The sequence below is a fragment of the Carassius gibelio genome, chromosome B5, assembly GCF_023724105.1.
Source record: "Carassius gibelio isolate Cgi1373 ecotype wild population from Czech Republic chromosome B5, carGib1.2-hapl.c, whole genome shotgun sequence".
NCBI classification, from domain to species: Eukaryota; Metazoa; Chordata; class Actinopteri; order Cypriniformes; family Cyprinidae; genus Carassius; species Carassius gibelio.
Window position 1 is genome coordinate 33,510,366 of NC_068400.1, and position 13,203 is coordinate 33,523,568.

Genomic DNA, 13,203 nt, shown 5'->3' on the forward strand with positions numbered 1-13,203 from the left:
CGCCTCACTCCGGCAATTTCAGAGGCACATTTCCTGCATAACTCTATTTATTTTTCTATGTTGAAATGACTACTGATAGCCTTTGTTAGAAAGCACTCACGAACTCTATAAGCCCAAATCATTCTCCATAACCATGAGGAAGCAAAGATAATAGGAGAGACCGAACAAGATGCTGATAGAGGCAATCATCTCGCTGCGTTTGCCTGTTTATTTTAGTCATTCTGCTCCGACTAATGATATTAGTTCTAATTTGGGATACTGTATAGGGTTCAGATGCTGTTATGGTTATAAAGTCCTGTCAGAGAGAGAGAGGAAGCTGATGTGCTCTCAGTTCTGATTCAGCACAGTCATGCTACTGCATAGCAATAGCTTGGATAATTAGACTGATGTACAATCACCCAGAGGAACATTTTGTTATTCTTTCATATCTCAGGAGACTTAGATTTGAGTTTATTTTGGGTGTCAATCGTGTCTAAGGTGTTTCTTAACAAATCAGACAAAATGTATTTGTTTATATTTAAACTACATTTGTCATTCGATTGCTCTTTTTTTCCTTTTTTCTTTTTTTTTGGCGAATATAAGCAGTTTTTAATATTGTTGCAATCTCATTTTAAAAAGTCTAGAGCAATGGCGTGAGGGGGTCTCAGCACACTAAGAACATTACGGATTTGGGATTATGGAATTATATTATTGTCACTGACAATTATAGAGTCAAAAAGGTTGAAAACCACTTCTCGAGTAGATTCTCAAGAGGGCTGTTTTTTTCTCACAAAGTCTCTGTTTGTGCTCCATTTGTCTCATTGCTATCTAGGAGAAACAACTGAGATATTAAAGAGATATCTTTTGCTTTCTTTTGAGCTAAATCTCCCAAACAGCTGCATAAGTGAAGACAACAAAAAGCCACTGCAGGAAGCCACTTTAGATTCTTTAAAAATGATCAATTGACTATATTCACTATATTACCTTGAACTATGAGTGGCTTTAATCACTATAATCCTCGACTCATATCCTACCTGTAAGTTATGATATCTTTCAGTATGACCGACATTATTCTTGACTGAGCGTGTCTGTGCTGTAGGTGCAGCTCCTGAAGGATCAGCTGGCCGCAGAGACCGCTGGCCGCATGGAAGCGCAGGCCAGAACTCACCAGCTGCTGCTGCAGAACCGAGACTTACTGCAACATACAGCGCTGCTGGTGAAACACCTCAGCCAACTGGAGGTCAGAGTCAGTGGAGCCACACAGAGTAAGACAGTCTCTCTACACTCAAAAACGGATTATATACTTTAATATTTCGCAAGAAGCTGATAATCAACACAGTTCATAGTTTAATATTGTACCACTGTTTATGTTTTGCTTATTGTCAGTGCTTCATGAGATTTTTCATTCTGTCAGTTACACCACTGTTTTAAAGATTGGGGTCAGCAAACCTTATGTTCAGCTAGGACATATTAAATTAATGTGACAGTAAATACATTTATAATTTATTTATTTATTGCAGCTGAAAATGTTGCCTTGCCATTACAGGAAAAAAATTGGTCACACTTCAAATTTTTGCTATTTACATACCATTAACTATGATTTTTGCCTCAGTAAACTCCTAATGTGCTGATTATTAATAGTTAGTAAGGTAAAGTGTTACGTTTAGGTATTGGTATAGGATTAGGGATGTACATGTATATGGTCACGCAGAATATGTGCTTTAGAAGTACTAATAAACTGCCAGTGTGCATGCTAATAATCAACTAGTTCATAGTGAAAATTGGTCACTGTACTAAAGTGTTACCAATGTATTTTTGTGATCTCTGAAAATACCTTTTTGCTTTTAGTCAGACTTCATATTGCTCTGATTCATCTCTTAGCTAAGAACTTTTTATAAGATATTTCTACAAAGAAAATGATTGGGAAGAATACTTCCAGAATCCTATTACAGTCATAAACAGACACACACACACACATTCTTTTCGACAGGCTGGGATATTATTGAGTTGGTTAGTGTATTCGAATCTATTTCAGAGTTTAGTGCAGGAGCTTATTGGGTTTGATTCATCAGCACTGGGCTCCATGCCGACTTTCACTTTGTGTGTGTGTGTGTGTGTGTGTGTGTGTGTGTGTGTGTGTGTGTGCGCGCGCATACATATGCTTATGCCTGGCGGGATGATGGTGGTGTACTTGCTGGATGGTATGATTGGTCATTTGGAGAGTTATTGAAATAGTCTGTCATCTTTATGCCCTTGAATGTCTGTCACTGAAGGGCTGCAGTACAGCCAGTCTCTCAAAAGCAGATTTTTTAATTGTAAGCTTAATTTACATAAGTGTTCAAAACATTCTGTAGGTATGACATCTGCATCTTCTAATGTTATAAACTTTTTCTGGGTGGCTGTTAAGAACTTTGTATCAACTTTTTATTTGTGACCTTTAGAGGAAGAATCACCATGGAGTAGTGTGCCCCCTCGTTCGCTCTCTCTCAACCTGAAGAACCTCTACACCCCTCACTCAGACCAGCCCATCACCTCCACTCCAGCAGGACAGCCAGACAATCCTCCTGTTTCCTCCCATGCTGAGTCCTACCTCAATCTGCTTAACCTGCGTGGTGCTCCCACCATAACAGCCAATGGGAAGCCAGCGAGTGCGACAAGTGAAGCGGGACTGGATGCAGCAACAAGGGAAGTTGCTAAGTTAGAAACTCGGAATTCAACAGCACTTGATGAAAGGTAATGGGACAAGGCAATAGCACTTACATAGACTTGTTTGTATACAAATAAATTAGTCTGAGTCTGGCAAAGATTTATTTATATTTATATGTATGTATGTATGTATGTATGTATGTATGTATAATAGCTATATATAAATATATTGTCTGTTGTTTGGGTGTTCAAAAGTTTGTATGAACACTAAAGACTGTAGTAATTTAAATTATCATAATCTTTCAAAATAATAATGTTTTTACCGCATTTTTGATTAAGTAAATGCTGACTTGGTTACCATTAGGGGATTCTTTTAAAAACATTTAAAAAACTGTAAAAAAAAGTCTCAAACTTTTCAGCTGAAGTATAAAAAAAGAATAATAAGACTGTGACAAAGAAGAAGTACAGAAAGGCAAAGTTAAAGCACATTTGATTTGTGTTAAAAGTTTCCTATTTCTTAGCCAGTCAAGTTGCTCCTTTCTGATCTGTTATTTAAACATTAAAATCTGAGCTGCAGCATCTGGATACAATAATCACAGTGTGTCAGTCTGTGGAAGTAGAGCAGCATCAAAACAAACCCAGAAATACAACAGAAAGCTTCAGCCATTATGGGTCTCAGACTCTCCAAAATGTTTAAAACCACTGAGCAGATGTTTATGTTTGTGAAGACTTGACTTTATTACCACATTTGGCTGGTGTTTGGCTTTTCTAAAACTAGTTCACATAATCCCACCTCCTCTCTGACCTCCTTTCCTCTCTCTTCCCTCTCCTCACTCCATACACAGGCAGCAGACTTGTCGGAATGGATATTGGTTGTCAGCAATGTAAACAAATCTAATGAAAGTCTATTAGAAGGCAGAGAGCAATCTTTCCACACTGACTTTTGGTTAGCACGTTTCCTTGAATAGTAATGGAAAATTTTGACCTTTGTTGGGTACTACACATTCATAGCTCTGTGTGTGTGTGTGTGGTTAGAGCCAGCGGTAAACAGTTGTTGAGCTTAGCGGTTATCTACATCCACACTTCTACACCCATTCCTTCTTCTGCTAGAGATGTTTTCTTGCTTTGGTCAGTTGTTTGTCATAGATTGCTAAAAAAATTTGTAACAGAAAGAATGAAAGCATGCATGTGTTTTTGTGATTGTATGCAAATATGCTTGCTTCTTGATCTGCGTGTGTGTCTCTAAATGTATTCAAGGCTATGTGTGTGTGTGTGTGTGTGTGTGTGGTAGAGTGATTTATTTCACAATTATCATGTCCCTGTGGATAGCTGCAGTCTCTCACACACAGTCAGAAAACAGTAATGTTCACACTTTATTAGAGCAGTTTAGAGCTTGCGGAAAACCTCACACTTACGCATACATACAAGACAAGTAAAAACACACTTGCGGATTTACACACACTGACAACACACTCACGGGTCCAGGGAAAGTCGCAAAAATATGCACACAGTCACTAAAACACATACTCACATAATGAACAGTTTGCTGTGAAAATACATACAAGGGCAGTTATTTTTGTTGTTGTTGTTGTTTATAGCATGTATTGGTTTTAGTGTGCACTATAGTGTGTTATGGTTAAAAAGAAGAGTTCTGGGTGAGTTCTGTTTTTGTTACAGTATGTTGTTGCCAAAAGTACAAAGCAAGCCTAGCACTGAGCCCAACTGCATTAATTTTATTAAAGCAAAGAAAAGAATAAAATAATATAAGTATATAACAGGACCTCTGACTAGACTTGAATTTAAAGTCAATTATTATAACACTTGCCAAAATGAGCTAAATAAAAAAAAAACTTTTAAAGAATAATGCTAGATCATTGTCAAATGACCTCACTGTGAGCACATTCACCTGGAATTCATAGTTTATTTTCTGGATAACCTTTTAATTGACTTTTCATAGTATCCCCCAGAATCACAGACATATTATAATTGGACATATGCAGCTATACAATAAATATATATTCCCTTATGGTAGATATTAAAAAATAAGGTGTCTAGGAGTATTTGATTTTGTCTCTGATTTCTAAACTGAAAAAAAAAATCTTATTCTAGTTATGGCTGCTACAGTCATGTTAATGGTGCTTTCAGAATCAGAATATCAGTGCAGTACAGTTAATTGGGGTGACAGTGATTTTTTTTTTTTAAATTAGGATTTAATTAATTAATTTTTAATTACATTATAGTATTTAATATATTACCATAAAAAAAGTTTACTTTCAATTGTAATAATATTTCATCATTAACATTAAAACATGTTTAAAAAACATTAAAAACAGTACCATGTTATATATGCTGTAGAGAGAGGTGAATTGTATCGTGTAATTTTTATATTTGTACTGTTGTCTGGTATTTGGGAATTTTATTCAGCTTGCTGAACAATATGCAATCTATGTATCAGCTGTTTTTTATGGTTTATCTATTTTATACTTAAAAACTCTCCTGCGTCGCAGTCACAAATAATGAAGTAGAGACACAATTTAGAAACTGTCAAACAGGACTTCAGTGTGTCATGTCATGTGTGTGTCTGCTGGGTCTCAGTGTGTGTCCATCAGTGAGTCCTCAATGTGACTCTGGTTTTACGCACCTGCTTATCATTTGTTCATTTATCTGTCACTCCTGGTGTTAATGTCAGCGTGAACTCCACATGAGATGGAATCTGTTTATCCCTAATATGCCAGTCATAAGAGCCATTTTTTTCGTTATTGCTCTGGAACGTCTTGCATCTTGATCCCCTCTGTTCTTTTATCCCTCTCCACGAAACTGTCTCCGCTGATGATTTCAGCGCTGTAGGTCACTACACACTAAGACAGCTTTCATGGCCCCTCAGAACTGTGTGATCTTGAGCTTGTTTGTATGTCTGTGTGTGCTTGTGTTGATGTGAGAGGGATGAATGCATGGATGGATTTAATGTCATGGATTAGTCTATCTACTGTTGCATTGATCTTCCATAATCTTCACTTGCTGCTTGATTACTGCTACTTAGACTAATCGCTGTGTGTGTGTGTGTGTGTGTGTGTGTGTGTGTGTCTGTGTGTTTGTGTGTGTGTCTGTGTGTCTGTGTGAATGAGTTTATGTAAAGTTGAAATATAGTACATGACTTTTGCCAAGATTTGTGCCCCAATTATGAGTCTGGGTGCATCAACACTAGTTGCCAAGTCTGAATTTTCATGAAAATTGCATAGTGTATGATTTGCACAGATTCCATTTTTTATTTTATTTTTTACACCGTGATTCCATCCAGTCAGAGCATATCAAAAATGTTTCATATTTTGACATTTTAGAACACTTTTGTATTGTGTCTCCTAGCAATGAGGTGGATGTTTGTGTCTGAGTTTGGAATGATTTGCAAGTCTGGTGTGTGATCCTTAATTGTTTAGTGTATGAGCACCATTTTTTCCTCAGTTTCCATTTACACAGTTGGAAAGTGTATGATGCCCATATTTGTTCATGTAGTGGTATATTTCAGCCTTTAGGTCAACTTTAGGGGAAAATTAAATAATTTTGAAATTATTTATTTTATTATTAAATAAATATGAAAGCCTCCCTTTACTGATGTTTGTGGTTTAAAAATGATTCCTAAATAATGCAAATCATGTGGATTTGGCAGGATTATACAATGATAAAGATTGTGGTGTTTCTTTGGAGTCAGATCAGATGATTTTCTAGATGGATTTGTCAGGTATTTAGGTGAAGAGATTTGTGTGGGTTTGAGAATTGAAAGGGAAGAGAGACTTATTTTTGTTTTTCTCTGCTCAGGTGCACGTGTGAGGAGCCTCCCCTTCTGATTATCCACTTCCTCCTGTAACAGCCTTCTTCCTCCTCTCTAATCTTCTAACCCTCTCTGATGCTCTCTCTCCATCTCATGCCCTCACCTGACCTATCTTCCTTTGTCTGAAATCGCTGATTTTTGTTTCTTCTCTTCTACACTTTACCAACCTTCTGTGAGTATAATGGTGATGTACTTTATTTAATTACACAGGCATGTTAATGAATGAAGATTACTGTGTGTGTGTGTGTTTGCTCAGATGTCCAGAATGATGGATTTAGTCTCTGTGGTTGTGTACTGTGTGGTGTGGGCAGGTTTGACCTACACTGTGTTAAAGCTGAAATCTCCTCTTGAGGCCTCTACATTTACATTCATGCATTTAGCAGATGCTTTTATCCAAAGTGACTTACAGTGCATTCCATTCAGACTATACAATTTTTTTTCTACTTTTTTGTGTGTTCCCCGGGATATATATATTGTGTTAGTATGAAAACCATTGCATCTACAGTATGACACCTCGTTAATAGGTCTGTGTGTGTGTGTGTGTGTGTGTGTGTGTGTGTGTGTGTGTGTGTGTGTGTGTGTGTGTGTGTGTGTGTGTGTGGTACTGTATGTTATGTTCGAGCTTACAGTAACATGTAGTACACTGGCTTACACTCTCATTACAAAATTGGATTTATGAAGTAAAGTTTATTGTATGTGTTTGTGCTCTTGCTGTCAAATGTCAACAGGATTGAAATGCATTTTTATATATTTTATTATGCACATATGTGGAGTTCACACATTCCCCTTCAAGAATAAAAATAGTATCTGTCTACATATACAGACACATTACCATGATCAGGAGCAAGTCTAATGCTCTCCCTCAGGGAGCTTTTAATATTTCATCTGATGAACACAATATATCAGAAGCAGCCCCCATACACAGCTCCTGTGACTCTGCAACGGCTTAACAAGTGCAACACTGAATAATGAAATTTTGTATTATGAGAAGTACATTAAGCTCATTCTTTATTGTTGCAATGGCATTTTACACAAGACTAAAGGTTAAATTTTTAGACTTATTAAATGGATGGTGTGACATTTCATCGCAAGAGCTCCACTGCTATTCAACTATCATTCCAGTATTTGCAAGATTTATAAGGGCTCTTCACATTTCCAAACATATATATATATATATATATATATATATATATATATATATATATATATATATATAAAACAGCACATGTTCAATGAAAGTCATTGCAGTACTAGGGAGGAGAGGTGTATATTAAAGAAAAATATTGAATATGAAATTACTGAGACTTTCCGACACCCATAGGAAGATGAGTTAATATTAGATCCCCTGAGACGAGGAGACGGCAGGAGGCAGAGTGCTCTCTGGAAAGATATGGAGGAGGAGATGTGACAGCGTTTGGTCGGGGGCCAGACTGAATTGCTGATGTGATCATATGCTAATTGGAGGAAAGAGAGAAAATGTAAAGTCCAAGTTCAAAAGTCTGTAGCTTTGTATGTGAAGTTATACTGAATGTGTTGGATTATATGTGTATTTATTAGCGTATCAATGAAGTATTATTCATATAGGATTAGGGATTTGATCAAACACCCAACCCTGTTTGGCTGATTGAAAAGAAAAGTGTATTACTACTCTCTCTAAGAGATCAGACTATAAAATAAATAAATTAAAAAGCTTAGACAATGAAGGCAGCTCTTGATTCATGTCTATAGAACAGAACATCATAGAGACTTAAGGGTGGGCTTTTTAAATTTAAAACAATAACCAATCTCTAACCAGCCACCCAGCAACTGCATTGCAACTCATGAAAAAGCACTTCATCCTTCATCCATCTTAAAAACTGCACACCCACAAGCATTGTGGCAACTTTTATGCAGGCAGAAAATACGCATCTATCATAAGTTGCCTACTATGTAGTTTGAATTTAATGTTTTTATTGATATTTTTGCACATCATGAAACTTGCATATGTTTGAATGTGTATGAGTCAGAGAAAGAGTCTTATGTTGTGCTTTCCCCGTCCCATGCTAAGTGACTGCATTGCAGTTATTTTTAGTAGAGCCATCAATACAAAAACCTGCAGCTCTGTCTCCCATTTTCACTCTCCCTCTCTCTTTTTCCTCTCCCACTCTCTTTCTTTACTTAATTCACCCAGCAGGGGAACTGTGGTACAGAGATAAGTGCACACACGCACACACACAAGCACACACAGAATGGAGACTGTCTCAAAGAATTGTGTATGAGCTCTTTTTGATGATTCAGCAACTGTTCACCATACAATCCCATCTTCCTGCTGATTTCCCTACAGTTCTGATACAATGTCCTGACATGGCATGATAAGTGTTAAAAGGCTTTCATCCATGTATCAGCTGGTAATTATCTGTAGTCATGACAAGCACTAGGATATTGTAATCGGGATCTGTTTTTATAGCACTGTGCTGTATAGTCCCTCCTACTGAAATCTCATTGGTCACAAATCCACATAACCACATACTTATTAAATACTTTATTTGGTTGTGAAATCGCTGATTTTTCATCCCTGTGATTTTATTAACTCTGTGATTAACTTAAAATTTGCATGCCTCCAAAAAGACTTCACAATGAATAGATGTAAGCATAAATGTTTTCCCCACAACTGAAAAGCAGATCTGCTGTATTTCTTTAACATATTGTCTTCTAACTTTTGTTCGTGACATTTATCAAGTTATTAATAAGACAACAATTATTTGAATATATATATGAAGAGTTTGGTGCCAAAACGCAATACATCCATTTTGATTAATTTGAGTAAAAATGTGTTTTCTTTTTCCAAGAAAGTGGCAAGAAAACATCTCGGATATGTATGGTAACCCTCGTTCCTGAAGAAGGGAACAAAGACATCACATCAAATGACCGATGAATTGGGATATCGCTTCGAAAGACTAATCGAATACTAATGTAAACTAAACGAGCCTATGCACATTGGCATACAATTATTGCATCTAGCTGCAGTTATCAAAGCGTGAGCATAAAAAGGCAGCAGGTGCAATGCATACCAGGTTTTCGCTAAGGAGCCAAGCCAGTGACATGGCCAGTCAGTGGTTGTACAGCAGCCGTGGCGACAGGATGTGACGTCTACATTCTCTCCTTCAGGGAACGAGGGTAACCATATGTAACCAAGATATTCCTTCAATCGATCACTTTTGACGTGCCCTGTTGGTGCCACCTGTGCCTCTTTTTGGTGTAGGCTGGGGCTCGCAACAAGTAGTTCCACTCACCATTGTCGAAGCACTACCCACTCAGTGAAATTGGAGAACACTTGGAAAACATACCCGTTCCACCTGGAACAGGCATGCCCCGTCCTGAAGGGGGTCTCGGGAGCAAATGCAGATATGAACATCCATTTAGGTGCATATGGAAAAATGGAGGTGATTGTAACCCTCTTGGAAATGGCAGAAGTCTGACTGATGGCAGAATGGCAGACTTTACACATATGGGATACACTTATGTCTCTCATATGGAACTCAGCCTTCTACCGGTTCTCAAGTATTTAGCAAGTGAAGGCCTGGCGCCAGATGCTCCGCCATGTCTGGCTGCCAAGCGGATGGAGGAGCTCGACAGGGTCTACGATATGGACTCTCTGCAGAAGTTTTAGCAAGCCTCTAAACTTGGTCAATACTAATCTTATATACAGGCACTGCAAAATGTATTTAACAGACCATTTTGTTAATGCTCTAAATTAATTACACCAATAAAATAAAATTTTATCATGAACAAGAACATGAACAACAATATCACATTAGAACACAGAAATTCCAAAAGTGCATTAATCTTTGCCATGTTACATCCATTTGGAATGGTGCCCTGTGATTGGTTGTTACTGTTTACAGTGCATTTAATGGTGCGCTGTGATTGGTTGTGCTAATATATAACATTCTGTAGAAAAGAGAGACTGGTGTTTGTCGCAATTTTGAAAAAAAAATGGAGAAAACACCTAATAACTCTAAAAAATCAATTTTGCATAAAATAAAAAAATGTACTTTTCAATACCGACCAGATACAATACTGATTTTGGCTGAAACTCAGTTTTTTTTTTACATATATTGGCGTTTATCGCGTTTTAGAACCAAACTCTTCTTTTAATAACAGCCGATTAATCAGTATATTATTTTGGTATTAGATAGGAGTTGTTGCAGTATTTGAATTTTTATATCTACAGTTTTTGTTTTAATTTTAGTGGTTTTGTTATGTACTTTTGTCATTTTCAAATTTTCAGTTTTATTTTATCTTAATTTTTTTATAATCTTTGAACTAAAAATTTAACTTCCCAAATCAACATTTTACATTTTTTCAAGTTTTCTTTTTAAGTTTCATCTTATATTTATATTTCAGCTTTATTTTAATTAACAAAAGCTATTTTTAGTAAAGTTAGTTTTAGTAACAATGACTAACTCGCATGACAAACTGAACTAGCAACATGCCCCGATGTTCAGTCAGAAAGCAGACTAAAAATGAATCTTTCATGTAAAAGACTTGATTTGTTTACAAATTGGAAAGCTATCCGGTTGGGAATATACATTAAATGTACTATAATGCTTTCATGGTATACCATGTCAGTATTATTCTAAATAATGTTTCCCAGTCAAGTCTACTGACTGACAAAATGTGTCTCCTTTTTGTGTCCACAGGTATAAACAAACCATCCCTAAACTGGACCCTCCACCTCAGCCCCTGAACCGCAAGCGTTCAAACAGGACTCTCTCTCCGGGTGTCGAAGCAGAGTCAAGATCTTCAGCTGTAGTCACACCTATAAATGGAAAAATACTCACAAATGTGAGCAGTAGCTCCTCGTTTCCTGACATCACTCTATGTTCCGTTTCACCTGGTGATTTCTATTCTCACACCAACGGTAACAGTCTGTCATGTTCAGCCAGCGAGGATTCTGGCGTGCGCTCGGATGACAAATCCCTTATATCCCCTCAATCCAGAGACGACCCCTCTGATGACCAGAGCTCTGCGTTCATCTCCACTTCCAGTACCTGCAGCAGCTTACCTGAGGATCATCCAGCTGTGGATGGAGTCACTCCACCGCATTCTACCACACCGCTGGGATATGAGCAAACCATCCCGTTCTCTTCTCCTGTCAATGATACCTGCCTTCATATAAGCCTAAGCGAAGATGAGTTTCTAGAGGAGGGCAACTATAATGTCGCCACCCCATGCAGGAGTTAGAATCCTAAGCAAAATATGTGAAATTCAGAATAATAACAACTCCATGGTGTTGAACAAACAGAATGAAGAAAGGTGGCATATTCGACAACTGATCTGTGTAATATTATCCACAAGCTTGCACTGATTTTATGCTGCATCTTACTTTTTTGCTCCTTTTACCATTTTTTCCACTCCTTGTTTTGGTCAATGACTCTCCAATTTTGTACCTTGCCCTCAAATGATTTTATCTATAAAATTTCCTGAAAGAATATTTAGTATGATACAGAGTAGACTACTATTGGCAGATGGATAGAGTGTATTTTTTAGATTGAAATGAATAGTTATTTTTAGCAATGAATGAAGTGCATTGGCTCCCACTAAGCTAAATAGGAATTGCTTCTGTCTATTTTAGTTTTATTATTATGTGTGCAAATTGATTTATATACTGTTTGAATGTTATTTGGATGTTAAAGAGCAGTTATGTAGCAAAGAAATGCAAAAGTATGTTAGCAGAAGGGACATGACTGGTGAGACATAGAAGAGAAACATAGAAATATGAAGAAATATGAAAAACTTTCTTGCAGGAATTCAAATTGCGCACATTTTGTTTCATACAGTAAACTGTGTGACTGAATAGCTAAGTACGGCAGTTTGAATGGATAGATGACTGCAGACAAATAACAGACTTGATTATGTCTAGACATCTTGAAGGGCTGAACCTCTCTGATTTTAATGCTTCACCAATCAAGGTTAAATGAGAGAAGATCATTATCACCTTTTCTAGGTGGAAAGGCTGCAACAACAAAAAAAAAACAGAGAGGGAAAGTAGAGGTGTTGCTTTAGCAATACATGCAGTAATTTCCCCATCCTTTTCTCAGTTAACTTGTGTCACCATGTTGCCCTTATGATCCCTTCTTCATATAAACCACCAGATTATCTATTTAGGAATTTAAAGCAAGTTCAAGTGCATCAGATCATTCCCATGTGTCTAAGGCTGTTTAAATCTCAATGCTTTTTCTTTATATTGAAAAAGTATCTCATCTAATTCAAACACAAAGACGTATTATAAATATATACTGACTACGGATCATGGCCAGCTGCTTTATTATAAATGGACTGGGACACTCAAGATGTCAATGACCAAAAACTGTGAAATAGAAGTGTGCTAGTTGTAAAAAAAAAAAAAAAAAAAAAATTAGTTTTCATTATTTCACAATGAGACATGCATTTCACAGAGCCATGGATTTGTGTATCACACAAAAGCATAATGTATCAGGGTGAATAATAATGAATAGAGGCAAATTAGACGAGGGTTGGACAAGAGGAAGTACCGAAGGGATTCATGTCATTTTGAAAGCAATGTTGTGAGCAGGTGTTTTTAGCTGATTTGGGTTAGCATGACACTTTGAGACAAGAAGGGAAGGAGAAAGAAAGAAGATGGAAGTAGAGAAAGAAGATGAAAAATACAAAAAATAAATGGTGTTTTACTTGTGTTGTTCAAATTAAAAAGAAGCAATTATGGCAATAAAAGTGGAATAAAATGCAAA

At 36.9% G+C, this 13,203-nt stretch overlaps 1 protein-coding gene across 2 annotated transcripts in view; it reads left to right on the plus strand.

Moving 5' to 3' along the window:
• si:dkey-34e4.1 (carboxyl-terminal PDZ ligand of neuronal nitric oxide synthase protein) overlaps nt 1–13,203 on the plus strand; it is a 32,896-nt gene extending 19,693 nt beyond the window's left edge. The window contains exons 9-12 of one of the 2 annotated variants that reach the window (XR_008153685.1): nt 1,079–1,244; nt 2,421–2,712; nt 6,439–6,623; nt 11,134–11,268. Coding sequence is in view for 1 of the 2 variants with exons in the window: in XM_052555347.1 (XP_052411307.1) it covers nt 1,079–1,244; nt 2,421–2,712; nt 11,134–11,677 (1,002 nt within the window). In the remaining variant the exon portion in view is untranslated. Of the gene's footprint in view, nt 1–1,078; nt 1,245–2,420; nt 2,713–6,438; nt 6,624–11,133 lie in introns of both variants that reach the window. The other variant, XM_052555347.1, reaches the window with a different exon arrangement.